Below are 26,610 nucleotides of genomic sequence, written 5' to 3'. Positions count from 1 at the left end.
TGAATCTCCAGCATCTCTCATCTGGATCATTTCCTGGAGATTCAGTCCTCCATATTCACACACACCACTTACATCTCCCACCCTGGCCCCAGAGGAATCTTACTAAAATGCAACTATGACCACCTCCCTCCATTGCTCTAAATCCGTCTATGAATCCCCATTGCCTTTGATAAATTAGCCGCTGTGACCTTATCAACCATTAACAATTTACGGCACCCCTAAATGGCAGGTGGTATAATCAACATTACCAGATAGTTCAGGAGAGGAAGAGTTACACAGTTCTTCAGTGAATTCCCAAAGCTAATCTTTGCTATGTGTATAAAGTCCAGGCAGTCCTAGAACTGTTAAGGAAACTGAATTTGTAATTTTAAAAGTCCCCCAAAAGGGACTAGATATTATCATGGTCCATAAGTTGTTTAGCTACAAGTTCATTTCAGTAGCAGGACCTAACAAATATTTGAGGTCAAAATCTCCTGTGTTTAAAAAACTTTTTTTTTTTTTTACCATGCTAATAAAAATGTTAATTTGTTTGGGAAAAAAATAATTGAAAAAAATTAAACTCCCAAAGAAGAAATCTCCAGGCCCAGGTGAAAAATTCTACGAAGGTTCAAATAAGAATTAACACCACTTTTTGCCTGGAGAGTCCCAAGGACCTGGCAGCCTGGCAGGCTACAGTCTACAGGGTCGCAAAGAGTCAGACACTGAAATGACTTAGCGTACATGCATGCATTATATAATCTCTTCCAGAAAATTGAAGAAGGAATACTTCCTAATTCATTTTATGAAGCTAGCATCACCCTGATACCAAAACCAGATAAGGAGAGTATAAATAAACAAAACTACAGAACATCCCTTGTGAATCCAGACAAAAAAAATCTTTAAAAAAATATTAATCAATAGAATTCAGCAATATATATAAAAAGAAGTATTCATCATGAGAAAGTGGAGTTTATCCCAGGGATGCAGGGCTATTTCCATATTCCAAATTCAATCAGTGTTTTCCACTGTATTAAAGAGACTGTGGTAGGTGGAACAATGGTTCCCTAAAGATGTCAATGTCCAAATCTCCAAGGCCTAGGAATATTTAGGTTACATGGCAAAGGGGATTTAAGTTTGCAGATGGAATTACAGTTGCTAATCAAATTAAAATAAGGAAACATTAAAATAAAGTAATAATCATTAAAATAAGGAGATGACCCCAGATTATCTACTGAGTCCAATATAATAACAGGCATTCTTAAATGTGAAAGAGAGTCAGGGAAAGGTGACTGTGGGAGAAATTCAGACTGATATAACATGAGGTTTCTACCCACTATTGCTGGCTTTGTAGATGGAGGAAGGAATGGGGAAAGCTAGAAGCTGGAGAAAGCAAGGAAATAGATTCATTCTTTGAGCCTTCAGAAAGGAACACAGCCCTCAGGGACTTCCCTGGTGGTCCAGTGGTTAAGAATCCACCTTGCAATGCAGGGGATGTGGGTTCGATCCCTGGTCAGGGAACTAAGATCCCACATACTGCAGAGCAACTAAGCCTGAGTGCCACAACTAGGGAGTTCATGCACTACACAACACAGCCAAATAAATAAATACTTAAAAGAAAAAAAGAATAAGGAACATAGTCCTGCCAACACCCTGATTTTAGTTTCATGAGAACCACATAGGACTCCTAACCTACAAAGCTGTAAGATAATACATTTGTGTTGCATTAAGTCTCTATATTTATGATAAGTTATTACAGCGACCACAGAATACTAATACACAAGGTAAAGAAGACATGTCCCAAGAACGTATCTATTCATGCAAAAAAAAAAAAAAAAGCATTTGATAGAATTTAACACCCATTCATAATAAAAACTCTCAGCAGACCAGGAACAGAGGGAAACTACATCAACTTGATGAAGAACATAAACAAAACCTCAGGTAACATTGTACTTCATGGTAAAAGATGTAACACTTTTCCTATTGAGACTGGGAACAAGGAAAGGCCTTCACTCTCATGACTCTGATTCAACAGAGTCCTGAAAGTGCTAGCCATTACAATAAGACAAGAAAAAGAAATAAAAGGCATATAAATTGAAAATTAACCCTATTTGCAAATGACATGACCTGTGTACAAAATTTCAAGAAATCTCCCAAACATGCCCCTATAACTAAGGAGTGAGTTAATTCAGAAAGGTTATAGGATAAGAGATCAACACACAAAAATCAATGGCATGTTTGTATGCTAACAATGAGTATATGAAAAGAATTGAAAATACAATATCACTTATAATGTTTTGAAATAGAAAGAAAAAAAGAAATGTTTAGATGTAAATCTAACCAAACAGATACAGGACTTGGATACTGAAAACTATACAACACTGATGAAAGAAATCAAAGATTTAAATAAATGAAGAGAATCTGAAACTAACATAATATTATGTGGGTTCGATTTATTTATACTTCAGTAGGAAACAAGGGAAGGAGGGAGGAAGGAAGGAAGGAAAAAAGGGAAAGACCATGTCTGTGGGTTGGAAGACTCAACACAGTATGCAAAAGTTATCAAGTTTTGGAACTTCCCTGGCTGTCTAGTAGTTAAGACTACACATTCTAATGCAGAGGGGTGTGGGTTCCATACCTGGTCAGGGACCTAAGATCCCACTTGTGGCACTGCCTAAAATTTAAAAAAAAAAAAAAAAAAAAAAGCTAGTCTCCCCCAACTGATATACAGATTTAGTGCTATTTCTGTCAAAATCTCTGCAAGATTTTTGGATAAATACAAGCCAGATTTCGCTAATGTCCAGGCAGCCTAACAGGCCTCCTGGAAATTGTGTCATTTTCTAGTCTCACTCCTTCACAGTTCTGGCGCCAGATTCCTTTCTCTCCCTTCCAGACCTTTGCTTAGGCAAGTGCCCCTGTTGATGCCCCCACACCACACCAACAGCCCCCCGGCAGCTCCCTCCTCTGTTCCCTGACTCCTTGCAGGGACCAGAGAGACCTGGATTTCCCTAGAATCCTTGGACCTGCCCGGCCCAGCCCCCGCCCAGGGCTGGCAGGGGAGGGAGCTCTGGAGCTGACAGAAGAGAGGAAATTCCCCTGGAACCTGTTTCTCAGCTTCCTGGCTCAGCTGGGGCACCCGCTGGAGGGAGAGGCCAGGCCGGGCCAAGGACCCTGGCCCGTCATGGCCTTGGCCCTGAGCCCGCCCCGGGTCCCCAAGCCCAAGAGTGCCCTACCCTCGCACTACTATGAGAGCTTCCTGGAGAAGAAGGGACCCCGAGATCGGGTAAGACGGGTTGGGGAGCTGGCACTGCTGGACGGCCCCTGGGCAGGTGCGGCACCTCTCTGAACCTAGACCTCCTCAGCCTGCTGAGGAGGGTGGGGTGGGTGCTGGTTGGGGCAAGGCATGGACTGGGGGCTGGGAAAGGTTCTGTCTGTCTGTCTGTCTCTCCCTGACTCTGATCTGAGCTCTTTCTCTTTCTGTGTCTCTCCCTGCCTGGCTCTATTGGTCTCTTTCTGAATCTCAGATATAAACAGGATTGGGGACTTCCTCCAGGAAGTAGGGGGGGTGTCTTCCGACACCACTCCCCACCCCCCCGCATCCCTCCTCCCCCAGCCCTGAGCTAACTCTGTGAACCTTAGCCACAGGGGTCAAGGTCCGTACAGATTGCAGGTGGGGAGAGTGAGAGGTACTGGGGGCTGTGTCCTACAGGACCAGATGCCAGTCAGGGGCCCAATGAGTGTGTGAGTGTGTGTATGTGTGTGTGTCCTTCTCAGAATAAAGCTCGACCCCTCCAATCCGCTAAGCCCCACCCTCATCTCCCACTAAGACCCGAACCAAGCACCCTTTTCCCTGCCTTTGCCCTGGAAGTTTCCTCCTTTCCTTCTGCCTTCATGCATTCAAATCCTCCCCATCCTAGAAAGCACTAGAGGCAGGAGATCTCAGGGGTTAAGAAAGAGAGTTTATTTATCTGTGAACACACCTCGAAGCATGTAAGGGATCTTGGTTCCCCAACCAAGGATCAAACCCACACCCCCTGCAGTGGAAGCCAAGAGTCTTACCACTGGACTGCCAGGGAAGTCCTAGGCAGGTACCATAATTATCTGCTATTTTATCGGTGGTGAAACTGAGGCACAAAGAGTTTAAATAGCATTCAGTGGGTGACACATAACTGGTGTATGACAAAGCAGATGAGTTTGTTCACTTACTGCTTTCTTCCCAGTGCCTGGCACACAGTAGTTCTTCAGGAAATGATAGTTAAATGTATGTGTGTATCTAGGATGTATCTATGGATGGACAGATGGGTGGGTGGACAGACAGGTGCTGCTGCTGCTGCTAAGTCACTTCAGTCGTGTCCAACTCTGTGAGACTCCATAGACAGCAGCCCACCAGGCTTCTCTGTCCCTGGGATTCTCCAGGCAAGAATACTGGAGTGTGTTGCCATTTCCTTCTCCAATTCATGAAAGTGAAAAGTGAAAGCGAAGTCGCTCAGTCGTGTCCGACTTTGCGCGACCCCATGGACTGTAGCCTACCGGGCTTCTCCGTCCATGGGATTTTCCAGGCAAGAGTACTGGAGTTGGTTGCCATGTCCATCTCCAGGACAGACAGGTGAAAGGATGGATAAACACAAATATACTTGGGAGACACTGCAGGTTTGGTGCCAGATCACCACAATAAAGCAAACATTGCGATAAAGTGAGCCATATGAATTTTTTTTCATTTTCCAGTGCTTTATAAAAGTTATGTTGACACTAGTCTGTACCCTGTTGTATGTAATAGCACTATATCTTTTTAAAAATTAGCTCATAATCATCTGCTTTCTTTTTAATTATTTACTTCTTTACTTTTGGCTGCGCTGGGTCTTTGTCGCTGTTCAAGGGCTCTCTCTAGTTAAAGTCAGGGGAGGCTTCTCTGTAGTTGCAGTGCACGGCCTTCTCATTGTAGTGGCTTCTCTTGTGGCAGAACATGGGCTCTAGGGCGTGTGGAATAGCACTGTATCCTAAAAAGACAATGCACATAACTTAATTTTAAAATAATGCTTTTGGAAAAATGATACCAGTAGACACTTTCTTGACTCAGGATAGCCACAGATCTTTAATTTGTTTAAAAACAAAGCCCCACAATATCTGTGAAATACAATAAAATGAAGCATGCCTGTAGACAGGTGGATGGATGGATGGGTGAGTACATAAGTGGATAAAAGAATGGATGGATGAATGAATCAATAGGTGGCTCGATGGATAGATGATCAGTGTCAATATAAGAGCTATCCTCATTGTGAAAGTTAGTCACTTAGTCATGTCCAACTACTTGCAACCCCATGGACTGTAGCCCACCAGGCTTCTCTGTCCAAATACTAGAGTGGGTAGCCATTCCCTTCTCCAGGGGATCTTCCCAACCCAGGGGTCAAGCCCCTGTTGGTCTCCTGCATTGTAGGCAGATTCTTTACCATCTGAGCCACCAGGGAAGCCTTTATGGACTCATTAATTTACTTCTTCCTTCGGGAAGTCTTCCCTGATTTAGCAATTTGAAGTCCTCTCTCCTCCTCTTGCAATCTCTTGGCCCAGGGTCTGTCTCTACCTGAGGGTGCTAATTTCTCTTCTTCGGAAGATTTTAGTGTCTCTGCTTTCTCTGTGGGCTTCCCTGGTGGCTGCAGGTGATGAAGGAAACCAGGTAAAGATCTGGGAGAAGCATGTTCAGGCAAAGAGCCCAGCAGGTGCAAAGGTCCTGAGGTAGAGAAGGATGGAGGTGCCCAGCTCTGCCGCCTCACCTCCCTCTCTTTCTTCACCTCTGGTTCACAGGATTACAAGAAGTTCTGGGCAGGCCTTCAGGGCCTGACTCTCTATTTCTACAACAACAATCGGGACACTAAGGTAAGGATGGAAATTAAGCCTCAAGAATTGGCCTGCCCTTGATCCCAGGACCTAACAGAGGGTGTGGACAGGATGTCCTAGCTGGAGGGGATGAGACACTCAGACTCTGTCTTCTGTGCTCCCAGCATGTGGAGAAGCTAGATCTAGGAGGCTTTGTGAAGCTCACAGATGAGGCTCCCTGGGGGAACTCCCATGACCCTGGCACCCACTTCTGCTTGGTCCTTCGGAACCAGGAGATCAAGTTCAAGGTAAGTCTCTTAAGGAGGGGCTGGTGGGAGACCATTCCTCCATGTCACACCCACCATTAACACATATCAGCACAGAGTCAATACAGAGTTTATCACTGGGTTGGTATCACTGGGCAAATCATTAACCTCTCTGGGCCTTAGTTTCTACAAATGAAAAATGAGATAATAGGTGTAAAGTGCCCAGAACACAATCTGATCCACAAGGACCACAACTGCCATCATTCAATCTTCAGTTAACATCACTGAGCACCTATCGTGTTCCAGACACTCTTCTTAGTCACAGCAGTGACTAACACAATTAAAAATTCCTGTGCTTAGAACACTTTCTAATATCATGTTCAGTCACTAATTTGTGTCCAACTCTGAACCACATGGACTGCAGCACACGAGGCCTCCCTGTCCAACCCCCAGAGCTTGCTCAAACTCATGTCCATTGAATCAGTGATGCCATCCAACCATCTCATCCTCCGTTGTCCCCTTCTCCTCCTGCCTTCAGTCTTTTCCAGCATCAGGGTCTTTTCCAGTAAGTCAGTTCTTCACATCAGGTGGCCAAAGTTTTGGAGCTTCAGCTTCAGCATCAGCCCTTTCAGTAAATATTCAGGGCTGATTCCCTTTAGGATTGACTAGTTTGATCTCCTTGCAGTCCGAGGGACTTCTCCAGCATCATAATTCAAAAGCATCAATTTTTCAGCTCTCAGCCTTCTTTATGGTCCAACTCTCACATTGGTACATGATTACTGGAAAAATCACAGCTTTGATTATATGGACTATTGTCAGCAAAGTGATGTCTCTGGTTTTAATTATGCTAACATCATACACAAAAATAAACTAAAAATGGATTAAACACTTAAATGTAAGACCATGTACTATAAAACTCCTAGAGGAAAACATAGACAGAACACTCTTTGACATAAATTGCAGCAGTATCTTTTTGGATCCAGCTCCTAGAGTAAAGAAAATAAAAACAAAAATAAACAAATGGGACCTAATTAAACTTAAAAGGTTTTGCACAGCAAAAGAAACCAAAAAGACACCTATAGAATGGGAGAAAATATTTGCAAACCATATGACCGACAAAGGATTAATCTCCCAAATACACATACAGTTCAATATCAAAAAAACAATCAACTCAAACAAAAAATGGGATATCTAAATAGACATGTCTCCAAAGACATAAAGATGGCCAAGAGACATGTGAAAAGATGCTCAACATCGCTAACTATTAGAGAAATGCAAATCAAAACCACAATGACACTGGTCAGAATGGCCATCATCAGAAAGTCTACAAATAATAAATGCTAGAGAGAGTATGGAGAAATGGGAACCCTCCTGCCCTGTTTTTGAGAATGTAAATTGATGCAGCCAGTATGGGGAACAGTATGGAGTTTCCTTAAAAAACTAAATATAGAACTACCATATGGTCCTGCAATCCCACTCATGGGCATATATCAGGAGAAAACAATAATTCAAAAAGATACATGTACCCCCACGTTCATGAAGTGAAATGAAGTGAAAGTCACTCAGTCGTGTCTGACTCTTTGCGACCCCATGGACTACACAGTCCATGGGATTCTCTAGGCCAGAATACTGGAGTGGGTAGCCTTTCCCTTCTCCAGGGGATCTTTCCAACCCAGGATCGAACGCAGCATTTACAAGAGCCAAGACACAGAAGCAACCTAAATGTTCTTCAATGGAAGAAATGAAAAAGATGTGGTACATACACACAATGGAATATTACTCAGCCAGTAAAAAGAACAGAATAATGCCATTTGCAGCAACATGGATGGACCTAGAGATTATATACTGAGTGAAGTAAGTCAGAAGGAGAAAGACAAATACCACATGATATTGCTTATCTGTGGAATCTAAGAAAAAAATGATACAAATGAACTTACATACAAACAGAAATAGTTCCACAGTCATAGACAACAAATTTATGGTTACCAAAGGGGAAAGGAGGGGAGGAATAAATTAGGAGTTTGAGATTAACATATACACATTACTGTATATAATATAGATAAGCAAGAAAGACCTACAGCGAAAACTATATTCAGTATTTTAGAATAATATATAAGGGAAAAGAGTCTCAAAAAGAATCTCATAGGGACTTCCCTGTGGTCCAGTGGTTAAGACTCCACCTTCTAATGCAGGAGGTGCAGGTTCCATCCCTCGTTGGGGAAATAAGATCCCACATGCTAGTTGGTAGAGCCAAAAATTTTTTTAAAAGAATCTCATATATAAAATACATATATATATATATATATATATCACTTTTCTATATACCTGAAAGTAACACAACATTATAAATCAACTATACTTCAATTAAAAAAAAAAAGACAAGAAATACCTGCCCTTGTAGAGTTTACAGTCTTGAGTCTTGTGGCAGAAGCATACAATAAAAAATTAAAACGTGTAAAATATATGGAGTATTAGATGGTGGCAGATGCTAGGGAAACAAGTGCAAGGGAAAGGGGATGGGGGCTCAGGGCTGCGATGTTAAGAAGTGTGAATAGGTCTTCTTATTGAAGACCTGAAGGAGGTGAGGAAGCCAGCAGTGTAGAGATCTGAGAAACAACTTCAGCAGTAAAAACAGAATGTGCACAGGCCCTGAGGCTGAACTGTGCCTGGAATGTTGGAGGAACAGTGAGAAAGCCCCAGTGGCTGAAGCAGAGTGAGAAAGGAGGAAAGAGGGAGGGAATGAGGGCAGGGAGGGGATGGGGCAGGTTGTGTAAGACCTGTGGGCTACAAGGAGGACCTGGGTTTCCTTGAAGGAGGTAGAAATCAAGGGAGGGTTTCACACATAGGAGATGTATGATCTACGTTTTTTTTGAAATGTTGATGTGAACTTCCCTAGTGGTCCAGTGGCTCAGAATCCACCTGCCAATGCAGGCGACTAGGTCCAGGAAGATTCCACCTGCTGTGGAGCAACGGTTATGCGCTACAACTATTGAGCCCAAGTGCCACAACTACTGAAGTCCATTTGCCCTAGAGCCCATGCTCTGCGACAAGAGAAGCCACTGCAATGAGAAGCCTGCAAACTGCAACTGGAGAAAGCCTGCGTGCAGCAATGAAAACCCAGCACAACCAAAATAAATTAATTATATTAAAAATAGTTGATGTAATAACATTGAAGAATAGTACCCCCATATTACTAAGGACGTATATTCATACATCATTCTAAATTAACCTGCTCAACATTTAATTTTCATAACAACCCTCAGAAACAGGGATGCTTATTCCTTACTCCCATTTCACAGATGGATAGACCAAGGCTCTTCAGCCAGGCATACTTTTTCTTTTGCTCCCCAGGTAGAGAGCCTGGAGTCTCGGGAGATGTGGAAAGGCTTCATCCTGACAGTAGTGGAGGTAAGAGTGGTCAACCTCGGCCCTTCCCTCTCTCCTTCCCCACTTGGTCTGCTCAGAAATCCTTTTTAAAATTTCCATTCCCCAAACAAACCTCTCAACCTCCTCATTAGTCTCAAACTGGCAGCCTCTGAACCAGGTGTAAACCATCTGCGTTTTGTTTTGCCAACAAAGTGCTATAAATTTAAAAGTCAGCTGCTGGCGTTTAAAAACCAGGAATGTTAGCAAACAGCCCTGATTTCTATGTTACTCAATTGCTCCGCGTCTGGCCCTACAGGCCATTGAGTTTGAGAGCCTCCATGCTAGCATTTGCTCTGTCCGTCCCCCATCACGGAAGTCCTCTCTAAGCCCTTTCTGCCCCTGAGGTGTCAGGAGGCTCGGGAGCCCCCTCCAGACCTGGGTTCCATTCTGGCTACATCCGCACCTTGGCCTCAGTGTGCCCCCTGTGACACAGTCACAGGCGCCCATTCCCTGATCGCCCCAATCCCGGTTCAGCTCCGCGTCCCGTCCAACCTGACGCTGCTGCCAGGACACCTGTACATGATGTCCGAGGCCCTGGCCAAAGAGGAGGCCCGCCGTGCGCTCGAGATGCCGTCGTAAGCACCCGAGGGTCTCCAGGACGGTGGCGGGCTGGGAAACATGGGGCCGCAGAGCGCAGTGATGGGGTCTCCTGGCGTTGGGTCTTGGGTACACGGTGTATCAGAGCAGGGATGGGGATTGGGTCCCCACAGCTGGGAGTCCGACTGGATGTTTGGGGCAGTTCTAGGTTCCTGACCGCGGATCTGGGCCTTCAGGGGAGGGTTTAGATGCCGGGGTGGCGGGTCTGGGGCTCTGAGTGTTGGCCTCCGTTCCCGGAGGGCAGGCATGGGCTTCCAGAGGCAGAGTCTGGGTCTGTGGGGGTGAGGTAGGGTCTCCTGGGACCAGGTGACCGACAGGCGAGCTTGGCTGGGTGCCCAGGGGCGGGGTTACGTTGGGAGGGCGTGGCTGTGTCTCTGGGGGCGGGGCCTGCCCCAGTGAGTGACGTTGCCCGCCCCAGGTGCTTCCTGAAAGTGAGCCGACTGGAGGCGCAACTGCTCCTGGAGCGCTACCCCGAGTGCGGGAACCTGCTGCTGCGGCCCAGTGGGGACGGCGCGGGCGGCGTGTCGGTCACCACGCTCCAGACGCTCAATGGGTGCGCATGCGCGGCTTCGGGTGGGCGGGGCGTCGGGTACAGGGGCGTGGTCACGCTGTGGGTGGGGCCTGGGCGGGGCCTCCCAGTGGAATCTATCATGGCTTGGTTCTCCCGGGGGACATTACCAGGAGCAGGGTCTTTCTTGAAGGTGGAGTCCTTTGAGGGCCTAATCCCCCGCTGAGAGCCACGCCAGGACGTGGGGTGGTCAGGGTTAGGCCCTTCTTGGGGGCGGGGCCCGGGCGAGGGACGGGCCCTTCCTTGTCCTACAGCCAGGTCATGCACTCGCCCCCTACCCTGTCAGGACGCCGGTGGTCAGGCACTACAAGGTGAAGCGCGAGGGCGCCAAGTACGTAATCGACGTGGAGGAGCCGGTGAGCATTGGGCCGGGTCCGGGGAAGGCAACAGCGTCGGCTGCGCCCCTTCCACGCCGGCCCTGATAGCATCTCCTCTCTGACCCCAGTTCTGCTGCACCTCGCTCGAAGCAGTGGTCAACTATTTCGTGTCGCACACCAATAAGGCGCTGGTGCCCTTCCTGCTGGATGAAGACTATGAGAAAGTGATAGGTTGGTAGAACCTCAGGGAACTCGGTTGGGGGGAGGGCTCAGTCCACGCTTCTCCCGCCCCCTCCCCAACCCGGACACCCTTGGGTCAGCCCCCAGCTGCCGTGCCTCCTCCAGGCCGCCCTCTCTGTTCCAGGATTCGTGGAGGCGGATAAAGAGAATGGCGAGAGTGTGTGGGTGGCGCCCTCGGCCCCCTCCACCCCCGGCCCAGGTGATGCCCCCTCCCCACGGCCGCCGCTGGGGCAGAGTGGGAAAGGATCTAGGACCCTCATGGCTCCACCTGTGCCCAGTCTTGTACCTAGAGCTGCAGGGACCCAGAAAGTACCCAGACCCTGTCCTCCAGGTGCTTCCAGGTTATGTAGGGAATGGACAGGGCTGGGCACACACACTCGCAATCCTGAGAGGTTGAACCTGGGGCTGGAAGGCGAGGGGGTGGGAGAGTATGGGGGTGGGGGTGCAACCTAGAGTTGGGGAGAGGAGGAGGATGGGCAGAGTGGGGGTGGGGGAGTCTTCTTGGAAGAGTGGGTGTTTCCTAAATTTCTCAAAGGATTTCATTAGGAAGAGATGGGAAATCAGGCTGGGAGGTGGTCCAGATTATGGAGCAAAAGGAAGAGATTAGAAAAGTGGAAAGGTCTGTGGGATGAGCAGTATGATCTTCCCTGGACTGGGCAGATGCTGAGGACCCTGCATGCATGACACATACACAGATGTATGTACAATGTACACAAATGTACATACATACACACATGCCACTCATGAACATAAACCTGTGTGTCCACCTATATAATGAGAAGTTCCTATGTAAACAGTGGCTCCACCCATGCATAAACATGGGTATCATACAGTTCCAGTCCCATGTAGCACACATATATATACTTCAAGTCACAACCACGTGTATACACACAAAATGCAGACATATCCACTCATGAGCACAGATTCAGACCTTTACAGATACATGTGTGTACACACTAATATAGACAAGTGCTGTAACACATACCTTAGCATCCATGAGGTATCATGCATGCACGAGAGTATAAACCCTTCACTGAGCAGTGCTTAGTACCTCAGCTGTGTTTGACTCTCTGACCCCATGGACTGTAGCCCACCAGGCTCCTCTGTCCATGGGGATTCTCCAGGCAAGAATACTGGAGTGGGTTGTCATGCCTTCTTCCAGGGGATCTTCTCAACCCAGGGATTGATCCCAGGTCTCCCGCATTGCCGGTGGATTCTTTACAGGCTGAGCTATCAGGGAAACCCTTTACTTACATTCAACTTACGAAATTCACCCAGTGTTCATGTATTGCTACCCAGGGACACACATCCACAGACATAAACAGGCCCATGCCCAGACACACATGCATGGAGACACAGGCCCGTATGCAGGTGTGCACACACACATCCCCAGCTGTGTCTCTGTCCCACCTGGGCCCCCACAGTGACCGCAGTTTCCCACCAGGTCCTGCACCCGCCAAGGGTGGCCCTAAGCAGCTGCCTCCCACATCCATCACGCCTGCGCCCAGTCAGTACAAGCTGCCTCCACTAGCGGACCAGGATAACAACTATGTCATCCCCATTGGAGACACTCCAGCTGCCAGCTACGTGAACGAGGATGGTGGGTGGGGGACCGGGGTGGCTAGAGCTGGCCAAGGGTAGCAAGCTGGTGACCTGATGTGACATACTACATCTCTGTCCACACAGTGCCTTCCCCGAGTCGACCAGTTGTTCCGAAGCCCAGGCGGTTGGCCAAGCTACAGACAAAGCTTCCAAAGCCACCTATTGCGCCCAAGTCAGGTATGGGGTGGGGGTTCCTCCTCCCAGCCCTTCCCCTTTGCAGCTGAGGGTGGGCCTCAGCCTTCATCTGTCTGTTCCTGCAGAGCCCAAAGTCCTTAACAGTGGCCCAGCCAGGAAGCTGGCAGCCAGCTCAGCACAGGCTTTCTCGCCCACCACAGGTAAGGGGTCAGTGTAAGAGGGCTTCTCAAGTGGGGGACCCAGGTGGTCACACTCTGGAGCACTCCATGCTAGGTTTAATGCTCTGCTGGGTCCATCTTGAAGTTCCTCATGGCCACTGAACACACTTTCATCTTATGCTGCAGTGGTCCTGGGTGGACATAAGCAGGGAAAGCCTAGACTGGGGGTCTCGGGTGCCACTGGAGCCTCAGGTCCCCCTGCCCTCATTCTCAGGGCTGGCAGATGTGACAGCAGAACTGGAAGAGAAACTGCAGAGGAGGCGGGCACTGGAGCAGGCAGCCGAGCACGTGGCAGACCAGCGGGTCCGTCTCCAAGCGCCACACACCAGTCAAGCGGATCCCTCCTCCCAGAATTAAAGCTCAAGCGACCTCAGGAGCTGTGTTTGGCTTGGCTTGTGGGGCGGTGCGGGGTCTGTTAGATGACTGCCACAGCTGGTCCCAGTGGTCCTCAGCTCAGCAAAACCTGCCTCCTGACCCTGTAAGAAAAGCTCCCAGCTTTTTTACGGCTGTGCCTCATGGCTTGTGGGGGGCTTCCCTAGTGGCTCAGTGGTAAAGAATACGCCTGCAATGCAGGAGACATGCGTTCAATCCCTGCATCAGGATGATCCCCTGGAGTAGGAAATGGCAATCCACTCCAGTATTCTTGCCTGGGAAATCCCATGGACAGAGGAGCCTGGCGGGCTACAGTCCGTCGGGTCTCAAAGAGTTGGACCCGACTTGGGGACTAAACAACAAGCTTGTGAGATCTTGGTTCCCCGACCAGGGATTGAATCCAGGCCTCTGCAGTGAAAGCACAGAGTCCTAACCATCGGACTGCCAGGGAATTCCCAAGAAATTTCCCATTTTCCAGCTGAGAAAGCTGAGGTCTGGAGAGGACCGGGCACAGCCAGTGCCACCTAGCCCCAAAAAACCAGCAGCACCGCCTGGCCAGTGTTTGACCTTTATTAGGAGGTGAGGTGTGGAGGAGGGCCCGACCCGGGTGCCCACTCTCCATCAGTGACCCCCCATCAGGAGTTAAGGCTCCAAGCAGCAAGTGAGAGGAGGGTGCCCAGCTGAAACAGCCGAGGCCTGGAGGCGGCCCCCGAAATCTGCCCACTGAGGGGCAGTCCAGGGGCCTAAGTGAGGCTGGTGTTGGAGCTGCTAGTGGCACTGCCCCGCTTCTGCAGGCAACGCACGGAGCTGGGGACCTGCAGGCCGGTCGTCACGTGGAAGCTGCCACACCACACCTGGGGGACAGTAAGGGCAGGGAGAAGGGGACAGGCAGGCTCAGCAGGAAAGCCAACTCTCACGCCACCCCGCTCTTACTTCCCTGGGCCCCTGACGAGGCCTCACCGTGAAAGCCGGGAGCAGCGGCTGTGTGAACTTGGCCTTGAAGGTGTGCAGCAGCTGTTTGGTGCGGCCGTTGTAGAAGGACAGGAGGCCTGGGGTGGAGGGCAAGGGTGACGAAGGGCCCGGTGAGAGCGGTTTGGGCAGACAGAGAAAAGTGGGGAAGGGTGGCCAGAGAGGCCAGTGGGGGCTCGGAGGGGATCACCTTGATGGAAGTCGCAGTGCACACCCAGGCAGTCGGGCACGGGGGCGTCCAGCATCTTGGCCTTGTTGGCATGTTTGGCAGTGAAGCTGACCTGCAGCCAGTTGTTGACGTGCAGGCACCAGGACGCAGCCGTCTTGCCCAGCTGCTCGAAGCGACCCAGGCTACGGTAGGCCACCCCCACGCCAAATGCCTTGCTGTCTGGCTCGTAGCGCACCTCCCAGTAATGTTCCCCGCCGTCAATCAGCGTGTCCCCTGGGGGATGGGGCAGGCAGGGGGACTGGGTAGAATTGGCTCCTGGGTGCCCTTTCAAAATGGGCAGCCAGACCCCAGCTCTTTCCTCCAGACACTGCCCGGTCCCCAGCTATCCCATGCCTCCCTAGATATCTGACTAAGATACTAGATATCTGACTAAGCCCAGATAAGTCTCCAAGCCTCAGCGAGATATCAGTTAATCTATGCCCTCCCAGGATCCTGGATCCAGATTCTTGTGACTTCAGCGATTTTCCCATCCAGCTATTCCTGCGCTGCAGCTTCTCCACCCACTTCTGCCCCACAAGACCATAGCTCAGCTCCTCACTCAGCCCTGGAAACCAGCTACTCTCAGGACTTCCCTGGTGGTCCAGTGGTTAAGACTCTGCTCTCCCAATGCAGGGGCCTGGGTTCCACCCCTGGTCAGGGAACTAGATTCCACATGCTACAACTAAGAGTTTGCATGCCACAACTAAAGATCCTGAGTGCCACAACTGAGACCTGGTGCAGCCAAAAAAAAAAAAAAAAACCAACCCAGCAACTCCCTAACTTCATCTCCCACCCTCATCGCCTCCCAGGTATTACAGACCACACTGGCTTCTCCATAGATCCCGACCTCTTTCTCAAGGTTTTTTTTTCAGGACAGTGGTGATTTCCAGGAACTCCTGTTCCTCCTCAGATTCCAGCTTCTCCTTCACAGGATCCAATCAGTCCTGTGGTGCCAATATCTCTCACCCTAGTCATTCTCTCCACTTCTCAGACTCAGCTACTCTCTCTGGCTCCTCCACTCACCTTAAGCCACTTCCCCAAGCCCCTGTCTTGCTTCAGCTCCTCCACAAACCTGGCTAGCCACAGGCAACTATTCTTTCCAGCTACTCCCCAGGTCTCAGCTACTCCCTGGGTCTCATCTACTCCACAGACCTCAGGAAATTCCCCCTTAAGCTACTGCCCAGCCCTCCCCAGTCTAGAGCATCCATAAGTTCTGACTTTCCCCCAATGATCCCTCAGCCCCAAATCTTCCCATTCCCCCAAGGTCACAATAACACATCACTGGTACTGTTCCCACAGAAGTTTTTTTGACACCTGCCTCAGTTTCCCCAGCCAAAGGAATTCCCTCCCACCAACCCCCATCAGAGCCCTGCCCAGACTTCTCTCTACTCCGGTCTTCCCTCCTCCTTACCCAGCACCGTGTAGGACTCAGCTGTGAAGCGATCCCGTCCCCCACGACCCGAAGGCATCCTCTTGGGAGATGGAGTACCTCTGTGGGTGACAGGGAGGGGGAAGTCTCAATTCAGACCTCACCTCTCCCATAGGAGGGCTTCCCTGGTCCACCCCAGTCACCATGAACTTTTCATCTTTCCTGGACTGTGTGTGGTTCTTTTCATACACAGGGTCTCTCATGTTGGAACATACCTGTGCCCTTCCACATCTAGAAAAATCCTATTTGACCATCAAAACCCACTTCAAAGATTCCTCTCCCTTCATTCACTCTTTGGGCTCCCCCCACTCCATGTCCCTCCCTCTACCCCAGCCTTGACCACACTGGACTCTCTACGTCCATGTCCAGCTTGATCTCCTCCACCAGAGACTCAGGGAGGGGAGGGGGCAGGCTACCTGGCTGGGGAGTTGACGGGAGACGCCGTCCGCCCCTTGCCATCTTTCTCGCGAGCTTTGATATCCTGCACCTTCCCGCCCATGGCGTCCCACTCCACGGAGAGATCATCCACCCGCAGGTTCTGGTGGGATGTGGACGCATCCAGGCGGAACATGAACGCTGGGGCCAGGCAGACACAGGAGTCACAGAGATGGGAAAACCCAGAGACACAGAGAGAGACAGAGAGACAGACAGTGACCAAGACAGACCATGACAGGGACAGAGAACAGAAAGAAAGGAACAGAAACTAAGACCAAGAGAGAGAAAAAGAGAGAAATGGACAAAGGTTCAGAGATGGAGAGAGATGGAGACAACAGGCAAAAAAGCACCAAGCGATGAGACGGGGAAGGGTGGAGCAGGCAGAACATGTAGCTAGAGGAGTGAAAGCCAAGGGCTAGTTGCTTAAAGGTCTCCCAGGTCTGAAGCCATTTTCAAACCACTGTGCTGCCCTGTGCTTTCACTGGGGATTAATCCCAGAAAAGGGGCTGCGCTATAGCATGACAGAGCTAAGCTAGAGTGCAGAAACGACTTCCTACCCGAACATGCAAAGGTATCATCACTGTGGGGGGCTAAGAAATCTGTCTTCAGTACTGATACCCTATTTCCAATTCTATAGAGCACTTAGCTATTTTTTTTTTTTTTTTAAGAGTGAGTTAGAGAGAGAAAGAGAGAGAGGGGGAGTGTGTGTGTGTCAAAACCATCCAGGTATGATGCAATCAACTGCAAATGCAAAGAACAACACCAAGTTTATACCAGACACTCAGGCTAAGGAATCTACTATGGATTGAGCACTGAGCTTCCTGGCAACCAGGGCAAAAAGGGCCACAGAACCCTGATTAGAAGATTCTCATTAGACACCAGTCCCTGGAGCCCTGGGAGTGGTTATGGAGTCACAGCGAGGGGAGGTATATGGGAGTCAGTCACCTGGTGTCTCCAGGGTCACTGGCTCGGAGAACTCGCCTGAAACTGCCTTATTACAGGCCTTCACACGGAAATTCATGTATTTCATGTCAAACTTGAGACCTGCAAGGCAACAGAGGGGGCTTAACATTGTGTATTCTCTGAGTGATAGATTAGAGGCCCAAGTGTCCCACAGTCATCCCACCACCTCTCCTTTTAAGGAGCATCTTGTAGACCACATGATAACCCTGAGAAATCATCCCTGTCCTCTCTCACCTGTGGGGCTATGGATCACTTGGCTCCCCTGTAATCCACACTGGCCAATCAGGATGTTTTAAGGCTCAGTCACAGCAATTGGTCCAGGGATAGGCACATGACCCAAACTGACCAATCAGAATCTGCCCTGGGACTCTGGCCGATATTAGAGTGAGCAGGAGTCCCTCTTTCCTCTGAACTAGCCAACTAGGAGGAAGCCACTTCTGGGAAAATTTGCCACCATGTTGGCAACGCTACTTGAGAATGTCTGCTTTCTCAGAGCCAACAAGTGTCTAGAACTGAGCTGAGTGAGCCATATGCTGGAACTCCTGGATCTAGCCATGACCAGTGCCTTAAAGATTTTCCCTAATAGTATCCTTTTAAAAAGTTATTATTAATTTCTGCTAATCTTAAAAAAATGAAAGCAACTATCAAACTGTCTTCCCCCTCATGCAAAACCTCTTTGGAGATATGTCCAGACCTCTCTCAGTGGCTTCACTCTCTCTCCCTCTTTTGGGCTTGTTAGTCCTCATCTAGTAGGTTCCCCTGGCTGACCACTCCTTCCTTCATGGAACATTTTTCCTTGGCAGTCATGGCACTGCCCTCTACTGACTGCCCCCTCTGAATGCTCCCTCTTGGTCTTCTTTGCAGGCTCCTCTGTACTCTCAAATGTTTGGGTGACTCAGTCTAAGACTCTGATCACCCTTTTTGGTTTTGTTTTTTTTTTCTTCTTCTTCTTTTTTTTTTTCTAGTCAAGTGAAGCAGTGGGAGTGGAGAAGGAACAAAGAAATCTGTAACTGGCTGTGATCAATTAATTGTAAACACCACTGCACTCAGACCAGCCCCCTCACCCTTAAGACACTATCTGCCTACCCACAGAGTACCCTCAGCTCAACCTCTAGCTCAGACCACGTGTCCAGTTGCCCCGGGTGTTCCCTGCAGGATGCCTTCTCTGGGCATTCCAAACAACACTCAGAAATCCATGTTCTGAAACCTCTCATAGGACCCCTTGCCTTCAGGGTAAGTCCCTATCCCTCTTCTCCCCTTTCCCTACAGATGTTCCCTCTGCAAAGTTAACTAGTTCCAGACACAAAGGCTCAGTGTTCTGTCCTCTGAGCCCTTGATCAGGCTGTTCCTTGGCCTGGAACTCGGTCTCCCCGGCTTCTCTTTTGGGCCTCGGCTTGGCTGTTACTTTCTCCAGGTGCCCACCCAGACTACCTCACCCTTTCTTGAATCCCCTTCTCTGAGTTCTGTAGTTTGCTCAGCAGCGCCACCTACTGCTCCAGCGCTAAGTAGAAAGTGTTGCTCCATCGTGTCTGACTCTGACCACATGAGCTGTGTAGCCTGCCAGGCTCCTCTGTCCACGGGGTTTCCCAGGTGAAAATACCAGAGTGGGTTGCTATTTCCTTCTCCAGGGGATCTTCCCGACCCAGGAATCGAACCCAGGTCTCCTAAATTGCAGGCAGATTCTTTACCCTCTGCCAGATTCTTTACCAGGGAAGCTAAGACTACCACCCAGAAGGCTTGGATTCTGAATCATGAACCTATCCAACTTTTCACAGTGGGTGTCTGTTTCCTAGTCTGCAACCTAACAATCATTTTTCCCACACCGAGCAGGGTTCACATAAGGATGAGATGGCCCAAGGAATATAAGTTATAAGAACTAAACCAAAACCCTCCTGTCTTCCAAATAGTCAACAAGATAGTAGGTGGATTGCAAATAACCACATGGGTTATTTACATAGGTGAGTGAATTCATCATCTTCAATATCACAGGTCTTGTGAGGGATTCAACTTCCTGCCCCGAGGAATTCACTCACTATGGATTTGGAAAAGGGCAAAATCCATAGTGAGTGAATTCCTCGGGGCAGGAAGTTTCAGAGGGGTAAAGTAGATGCATCCGGAAGCCTATGATGGAGAAGCACTACATTTTGATTGTGGTGGTAGTTACACAAATTTACATAGGGGATAAAATTACATACAGGATTACACATGTACATGCAAATCAGTGCTTGCTAAACTGGTAAAACTGATGAAAAGTCAATCAACCCTGCAGACTATACTCACGTCAGCTTCCTGGTTCTGCTATTGAACTCTAGTTATGTAAGCTGCCACTACTGGAGAAAGCCAAATATATATATATATTTGTAAATGTATTTTGAAATATATGTATATATATTTCATTTTATATATATATATATATATATATAATATGTGCTCAGGCTGTCCAACTCTTTGTGACCCTATGGACTGTAACCTGCCAGGTTCCTCTGTTCGTGGGATTTCTCAAGCAAGAATACTGGAGTGGGTTGCCATTTCCTTCTCCAGGTGATCTCTTAAGTCTTCTGCATTGGCAGGTGGATTCTTGACTACTAGCGTCACCTAGGAAGCCCCGTGTGTGTGTGTGTGTGTGTATGTGTGTGTGTGTCTGTGTGTGTGTCTGTGTGTGTGTGTATACACAATGAAATATTATTCAGCCTTAAAAAGAAAGGAAACTAACACCTGTTACAACACGGTGAAACTTGAGGACATGATGCTCAGCGACATAAGCCAGGCACACTATGACTCCCTCTATATGAGGTACTTAGAGTAGTAACAGTCCCAGGGACGGGAATTAGAATGGTGGGTGCCAGGGACTGGGGAGAGAGGGATGGAAGTTAGTGTCTAATGGGGACAGGAGAATTTCCTGGTGGTCCAGTGTTTAGGACTCTGTGCTTTCACTGCCAAGGGCAGGGGTTCAATCCCTGGTCAGGGAACTAGGATCCTGCAAGCCATGTGGTAAGGCCAAAATTTAAAAACAAAACAAATGACAACAATAACAAAAACTAAAGGGGACAGTTTCAGTTTTGTAAGCTGAGAAGTTCTGGAGATGGATGGTGGGGGTAATCGTAGTACAACATTATGAACGCACTGAATAGCTGATCTGTACACTTAATGGTGACCGTGGTGGATTTTACCTTATGTGTATTTTGCCACAATAATTAAAAAAAAAAGACCGGGGAAAAATGGGATGTGTTTATTTTTATTTCCATGCAAAGGGTAAGCTGAGAGCTTCTCAGGCCCTCTTCTTGGCTGCTGGCTTTTCTTTCCTGCAATTAGCATGCTTATTATTAAGCTTGTATGCTAATTACAGATAGGGAGCAGGCTGATTATAGCCCAAGAGCCCTGGTGATAGTTATCTTGTCAGGGAGAGTCTCCCCACCCTTGAGGGCTTCCCCCTGGCTCAGGATGGTTTCTTAACTCATTAGGGACTCCTGATTTTACCCTCCTCCAGACCCTCCCCTACCAGCTGGATGGATTCCCCCAGTCTTTCTGCTTTTGTGTAAGTGCCAAGGAAATCCTCAGGTCCTGGGAGGATGGTTCCCTGAACACCAGCTCCAGGAGAGGAGGGATTCTCAGGCACTTTGTTTACTACTATAAGGACAATGCTTGGTACCCTGCAGGGACTAAGTCAAAATGAATGAATGAATGATGGATCATAGAGATAAGACAGGGATGGAGCACACCCTTTCCAGGTGCTTCACTCAGTTCCCTCATCTGGAAAAAGCTGACAATAACACACGCATTACATGTGGGTAAAATGCTTAGCACATAGTAAGCCCTCAGTACACGGTGCAGGGCTGTCACCAGCATGGTTTTCCTTATTATATCAGTTACTCCCCATCAGCCCAGCAGAGCCTTGAGGATGGTCCACGAGCCCCAGGTGGACTCATGGGGAAGGCTGAGCTGTGCTTACCGGTCAGGGTGTATTCCGTTTCCCGGATCCCCTCGATGACCATCCAGGGCTGGTCCTCCTTGAGGCGGGGCGGGCCCTCAAAGTTGGTCCGCCGATATTCCAGCACGAAGTGGTCAATCTTGTTGTCCTCGTCTGGCATGCGCCACACCAAGGTTACACAGTTGTCGGCCACTAGGGACTCGGCCAGGTCGATCACGGGGGCGCTAGGCACTGCCCAGGACAGAGGAGAGAGGGGTGTCAGGGGGCGGGGTGGGGGACGGGGACAGGGGACAGGGAAGCCTGCAGGGGCGGGCCTGGCTCTAACCCTGCCACACACTAGCCCTTCTGGGGGTCTGGGCGTCCTCCGGATACCAGGATTAGGGGCGGGGCTTCTCTGGGTTCTGGAGCCTGGGGGTGGAGCCTCCTCAGGGTTTCACCAAAGGGTGTGGGGCAGAGAAGAGCTTTCTCAGGGTTCAACCAACGAATACTTGGGCTTCCCTGAATCCCACCATTTAGAGTAATAAGTTTCCAGAATGCTACCAATTGGGGTGTGGCCTCCTGGGACTCCACCCCTAGTGGATAAGGATTCTTTAGGACTCTACCACAGGGTGGGGCTTCCTTGTGGCTCCACCCACTGGGGGGTGGGAATCCTCAGGGCTCCAAGTCAGGGCGGGACCTTCTGCGGTTTCCACAAATGGTTGTCAGCCTTATTCTGACTGTCATGCCTTGTCTGGGGGCCCTCTCCTAGACTTTGGGATTTTTTTCCCCTACGATCCAGTGAGTTCCCCTCTCACCAGGCAGGAACGTGAGTGCCTGCAACATCCTCCGCTCCTGTGCAAAGTCCACCATGAGATGACTCATGTTGTCGCTGACCTTGGCTTTCAGTGACAGCCGGAAGGCGGGGGCCATTGTCACACTGCAGGGAAGGAGGGGGACGCCCGGGCCTAGTCCCCCGAGGTGTGTCTAGGGGGCCCCCCTCCCGCTTGTTGCGGTCCGGTGCCCTGGGCCAAGGGACCCTCACCTGGGTGTTCCCACCTTCACAATGGGGGTGGGGCAATGGGGTGGGAGCCAGGTCCCAGCGTCTTACCCATCTTTGATTTGCTTGGCAGCCTAGAAAGAGGGACAGAACAAAAGCCAAAGAATTGCATTGGCTGAATCAGAAACCCACTACATAGACAAGAAGACCGAGGCTCAGCCGGGTGTCCATGTGTCAAAGTGCCCCAGCACGGGGGCAGAAAACCTTAGCCGGACCCTGATGGGATGGGAGGCAAAGACAGGCTCCCACCCCTATCCCCACCTCCTGCCTAGTGCCCAGTACACACAGTTGACTGATTCAGCAAATGAAAAGATAGGCTACCCAGTTAAATTTGCATTGCAGATGAACAATAAATAAATATATACTTTTTAATATAAGGAGGTCCTATCCAATATTTCAGATATACTTACACTAAATATTGGATGTAACATATTACTAAAAAATTAATTCCTTGTTAAATTTTAATTTCAAATACTGAATAAATATTTTAGTGTAAATATGTCCCAGGCGACATTTGGGAAATACTTATACTAAACATTTGCATGAGATATACTAAAAATTTTATTCATTCTTTTTTTTTTATTGGAGCATAATTTCTTTTCAATGTTATGTTAGATTCTTCTGTACAACAAAGTGAAGCAGCTGTGTGGATACACGCATACATGCTCCCTCTTGGACTCCTCTCCCACCTCCTTCCCATCCCACCCATCTAGGTCATCACAGAGCACCAAGCTGGGCTTCCTGTAAGTTTTAGATCTACCACAAAGAATTCTTATTTTAGCATATGTCCTACCAATGATGTTTAGGATGTACTCAGACTAAATACCACATGGGCCATAATCAGAGTAAAACATTACTTTTAGTTGATCTGAAATGCAAACGTATCTGGGTGGCCACTCTGGCTCCCGAGGTGCCCACCTGGGGAAAGTCCTTGCTGTCAGTGGCCAGCAGGGTCTGGTTGGCCGTCTCCAGAAGCTCCTCCGAGCTCTCCAAGGCTCGCGTGCAGGCAGCCAGCTGGTTCTGCAGGTGCCATGCCACCAAGAGAAGAGACACCTTACTCCACGGCATCAGACCCTCCCAGGGCTCCTCATCGCCTTGGGGATCCGGGGTACCATGTCTTTCTCCAACTCCAGGTGGGAGATGGAGGCAAGAGGGAGTTTGGGCCTCTCTGTGGGCAGGACATCAGAACCATTTGGGGATCCCTTCCTTAGAAATGGACATGTGGAGGGACTTCCCTGGTGGTACAGTGACTAAGACTCCAAGCTTCCAATGCAGGGGGCCTGGTTCGATCCCTGGTCAGGGACCTAGATTCCACATGCTGTAACTAAAGATTCCACATGCTGCAACAAAGACCCAGCATAACCATATAAATAAAGTAAGTGAATTTTTTTTTTTAAATTCAGCAGCAGACATGCCTAGGTCAAATCTGAGCCTAGTGCTCCACATTCCTTGCGGATGGGCATCCAGGGTGCTAGGAGGTGGCCCAGGAAGTGCTGCTGTTGCCCTGGTGACCCCAGCTTGGAATCTGAGACCCCAGAGGAGCCATAGCGGATGTTTGGCAAGAAGTGATGCCCTCAGATCTGAGGGACCAGTGGGAAGGGCTGAAAAATTGGAAGTGCGAGATGAAGACAGGTGGGAAGGAACAGCCAGATGTAGAGGTGGGGCTGCAGTAATGCAGGGGAGAAGGGATTAAGAGGGAGAGCAGGTGGGTGGGGGATGGATAGGTCATGGCCAGGGAGGGGGCTGGGAAGAGCCCAGGGAAAAGAGGAGGTGTGGCTGACACCACTGGACGGTCTGGCTCATGACACCAGGGACACTGGAGGCCCCTCTGGGAGGGGGCAAGAGAGGAGGAGCAGGTTCGGAGGAAGATGTTGAGGCCGGTCGGGCTCTGGGGAGTGTGGAGGGGATGGAGTCTGGGAGGGAGTCCGGGAGAACACCCCCCCCCACCAAATCACACACACCTGTAGCTCATAGGTGCGGCTGGCGCGGTCCTGCTTTATCTTCATGAGCATGCCCTCCTTCAGCTCCTCCAGGAGGGAGAAGAGGGACTGGAACTCGGCTTCCAGGTCCTCCTGCACCTTGGCCGAGTTTGCCTTGGAGAGACGAGGTGAGGTCAGAGTGGCCAGGACTGGCCAAGCTGCTGCTCAGACAGGCAGCGAGGCCCAGGGTCCCCAAGGGCAGGTTACCTCTATAGCTGCCCTTCCCCCCACCCTGGGGGCAGGGGTGACTTCCTCACCTCCACATTCAGCAGCATCTGCTTGAGGGAGTAAATGAAACTCTGGATCTCTTCATTTTTCACAGCCAGCGTCGTGATGATCTTCCTCAGAGCCTCCTGCCCCCAGGGAAGCATGCACAAACGAAGTCCCTCAGCCTGGCCAGGGCTCCTTGACTTGAAGCTCCCCCTTTCTGTCCTCCAGGGATCCAGGGAAGGGATGTGGGAGCCACTGTGCCAAAAAGCTTGGGAACCACCCAAGGGCAGGCCCTGGGTGGAGCTCTGGCCCTACAGCCCTCAGGGAGCAGCAGGCATCAGGCACATTGAGCCCGCCCATTTCACAGCGGAGGAAACTGAGGCTCTGAGAGAACGTCTCAGGAAGCACAGACCCTGGGCCCCGGCCAGGTCTGCCTGAGTGCAAAGCTTTCAACCAGGAGGTTATATCCTGAGGGGGAGGGGCATGATTGGGGTAAGGAGCTAACTCCGGGAAAGAGACCCCAGAGGAAAAGGATGGGTTCATCTGGAAAAGGGAGACGCTAGGGAATCAGGTAAGTGGAGAAAGGTAAGAAGGTCTGGGGGAGGGGATGCCGGGAGAGGAGGCCGGCGTGGGTGGGTGCTTCTAGGGCCTGCAGCCCTAACCCAGGCCTCCCACGGGTCCTTTTTCTGGGGGCATGGGATTGGTGGGGGTCACCTGTGCTGAGCTGGCGGGGCGCCCTCCGAGGCGGGGCGTGGTCAGGGTCGGGACACCTGGTCCGCAGTCCCGATGGAAGGCGTGGGTGATGGAGTCAAGGCTGGGTCCCTGATACTGGCGGGGCGTGGGGGCTATGAAGGGGATGCGCCTGAACTCAGGCCAAGATGATGTGGGTCGTGGCTAGGGTGGGGGGCTGCGGCGTCCAGAATGGGGGCTAGATCCGGGCGTGGTTGCGGCGAGGGTGGGGCTTGGGCCGCAGAGCAGCTGGGGTCGGGGGAGGCTGGGAGGACGCTGCGGCATCACCTGGTCCCCCTCCTCTCGTCCACCCCCGCTTCGGACCGCGCCCTGCCCCGCCCGGGTCTTACTTTCTGGTCCTCCATGGCTGCAGCCCAGGTCGTCCCGGCCCGGCCCGCGGGCCCCACTCCCTCTTCTAGTCCCCAAGCTGCCTTTGCCGCTGCCGGTAGCCAATGGCCCGCCGAGCCCTCGCCGCCGCCGCCGCCGTGCCCCCAGTCAGCGCTCCATCACTGGCCGCAGCGCGCAGGCGCGCCCCTCGCTGCAAGCTGGGAAATGTAGTCTTTCTTGCGCTGGGGTCGCGGAAGGCCGAGACCCTCAGAGCCTGGGTCGTCGTAGGTGATATTGCTAATGATGCCTGAGCTGGAGAGAGCTCAGAACTGGGAGGCAGGATGCCTGGGTTCAACTGCCCTGTGACCTTGAGCCTGTCCCTGATTCTGTGCCTCAGTCTCCCAACTCTTTCACCCCTGCAACTTCTCATCTACCACTCAAAATGGAATTTCATCGCCACATTTCCGGCCCGCCGTCCTGGCCCGTAGACCTGGCTCCACGACGACTCAAGCCTCGCATTTACTGAAAAGCCAGTCTTTTGCCTAAGCAGATGTTCAGCTTCCAATGTTGCCTTTCTCTCCCCACATCACAGCTGAACTCCTAAGCATCCCACAGAGCCCCAGGTTCTCACATCTCCTCCGGAAGCCTCTCTGCCTGCCCAGGAGCCATAGGGCTAGGAGGAGGCTGGTAAGCTCAGTGTATGACGTGTGGCAGAACACCACCACAGGGGCCTGTTTGTGAGTGATGGGAACAGTTCTGCCAAGAACAATGACCTTCTTCTTTCTGGTTGGGAAAAAAAAAAAAAAAGGTCACACTGTGGTTGGGAGTGAGACATTGAGGTCTAGGAGTCTGCCTCCTCCTCCCGGGGT

General features: G+C 50.2%; 2 protein-coding genes across 2 annotated transcripts; one reads left to right on the top strand and one right to left on the bottom strand.

Annotated features, from left to right (window-relative positions):
- Positions 1–3,043: 3,043 nt before the first annotated feature.
- Positions 3,044–13,529, top strand: STAP2 (signal transducing adaptor family member 2). Its single transcript, XM_043466239.1, has 13 exons — positions 3,044–3,259; positions 5,776–5,847; positions 5,973–6,095; positions 9,405–9,461; positions 9,954–10,054; positions 10,495–10,629; positions 10,931–11,000; positions 11,090–11,192; positions 11,326–11,400; positions 12,646–12,801; positions 12,888–12,980; positions 13,064–13,138; positions 13,371–13,529. Exons 1-13 carry the CDS (start codon positions 3,158–3,160, stop codon positions 13,511–13,513), a joined length of 1,305 nt encoding a protein of 434 aa, XP_043322174.1. The 5' UTR covers positions 3,044–3,157; the 3' UTR covers positions 13,514–13,529.
- A 547-nt stretch (positions 13,530–14,076) lies between these two features.
- Positions 14,077–25,932, bottom strand: FSD1 (fibronectin type III and SPRY domain containing 1). The gene is made up of 13 exons (XM_043466236.1): positions 25,765–25,932; positions 24,733–24,828; positions 24,458–24,589; positions 23,415–23,516; positions 22,548–22,570; positions 22,255–22,376; positions 21,482–21,691; positions 17,515–17,613; positions 16,551–16,710; positions 16,117–16,196; positions 14,688–14,939; positions 14,489–14,577; positions 14,077–14,382 (listed from the first exon to the last, which is right to left on the bottom strand). Exons 1-13 carry the CDS (start codon positions 25,777–25,779, stop codon positions 14,272–14,274), a joined length of 1,491 nt encoding a protein of 496 aa, XP_043322171.1. The 5' UTR covers positions 25,780–25,932; the 3' UTR covers positions 14,077–14,271.
- Positions 25,933–26,610: the final 678 nt, after the last annotated feature.

The sequence above is a fragment of the Cervus canadensis genome, chromosome 4 (genome assembly GCF_019320065.1).
Source record: "Cervus canadensis isolate Bull #8, Minnesota chromosome 4, ASM1932006v1, whole genome shotgun sequence".
NCBI lineage: Eukaryota > Metazoa > Chordata > Mammalia > Artiodactyla > Cervidae > Cervus > Cervus canadensis.
This window is presented reverse-complemented; position numbering and strand designations above follow the sequence as displayed.

Coding starts and splice junctions, on each gene's coding strand:
- STAP2 (XM_043466239.1), top strand. CDS start 3,158: ATGGCCTTGGCCCTGAGCCCGCCCCGGGTCCCCAAGCCCAAGAGTGCC. Junction 9,462..9,953: donor TCATCCTGACAGTAGTGGAG/GTAAGAGTGGTC, acceptor ATCCCGGTTCAG/CTCCGCGTCCCGTCCAACCT. Junction 12,981..13,063: donor ACCTATTGCGCCCAAGTCAG/GTATGGGGTGGG, acceptor CTGTTCCTGCAG/AGCCCAAAGTCCTTAACAGT.
- FSD1 (XM_043466236.1), bottom strand. Junction 22,377..22,547: donor GCCAAGCAAATCAAAGATGG/GTAAGACGCTGG, acceptor CCTTCCCTGCAG/TGTGACAATGGCCCCCGCCT. Junction 14,940..16,116: donor TGAGTCCTACACGGTGCTGG/GTAAGGAGGAGG, acceptor CCCATCCCCCAG/GGGACACGCTGATTGACGGC.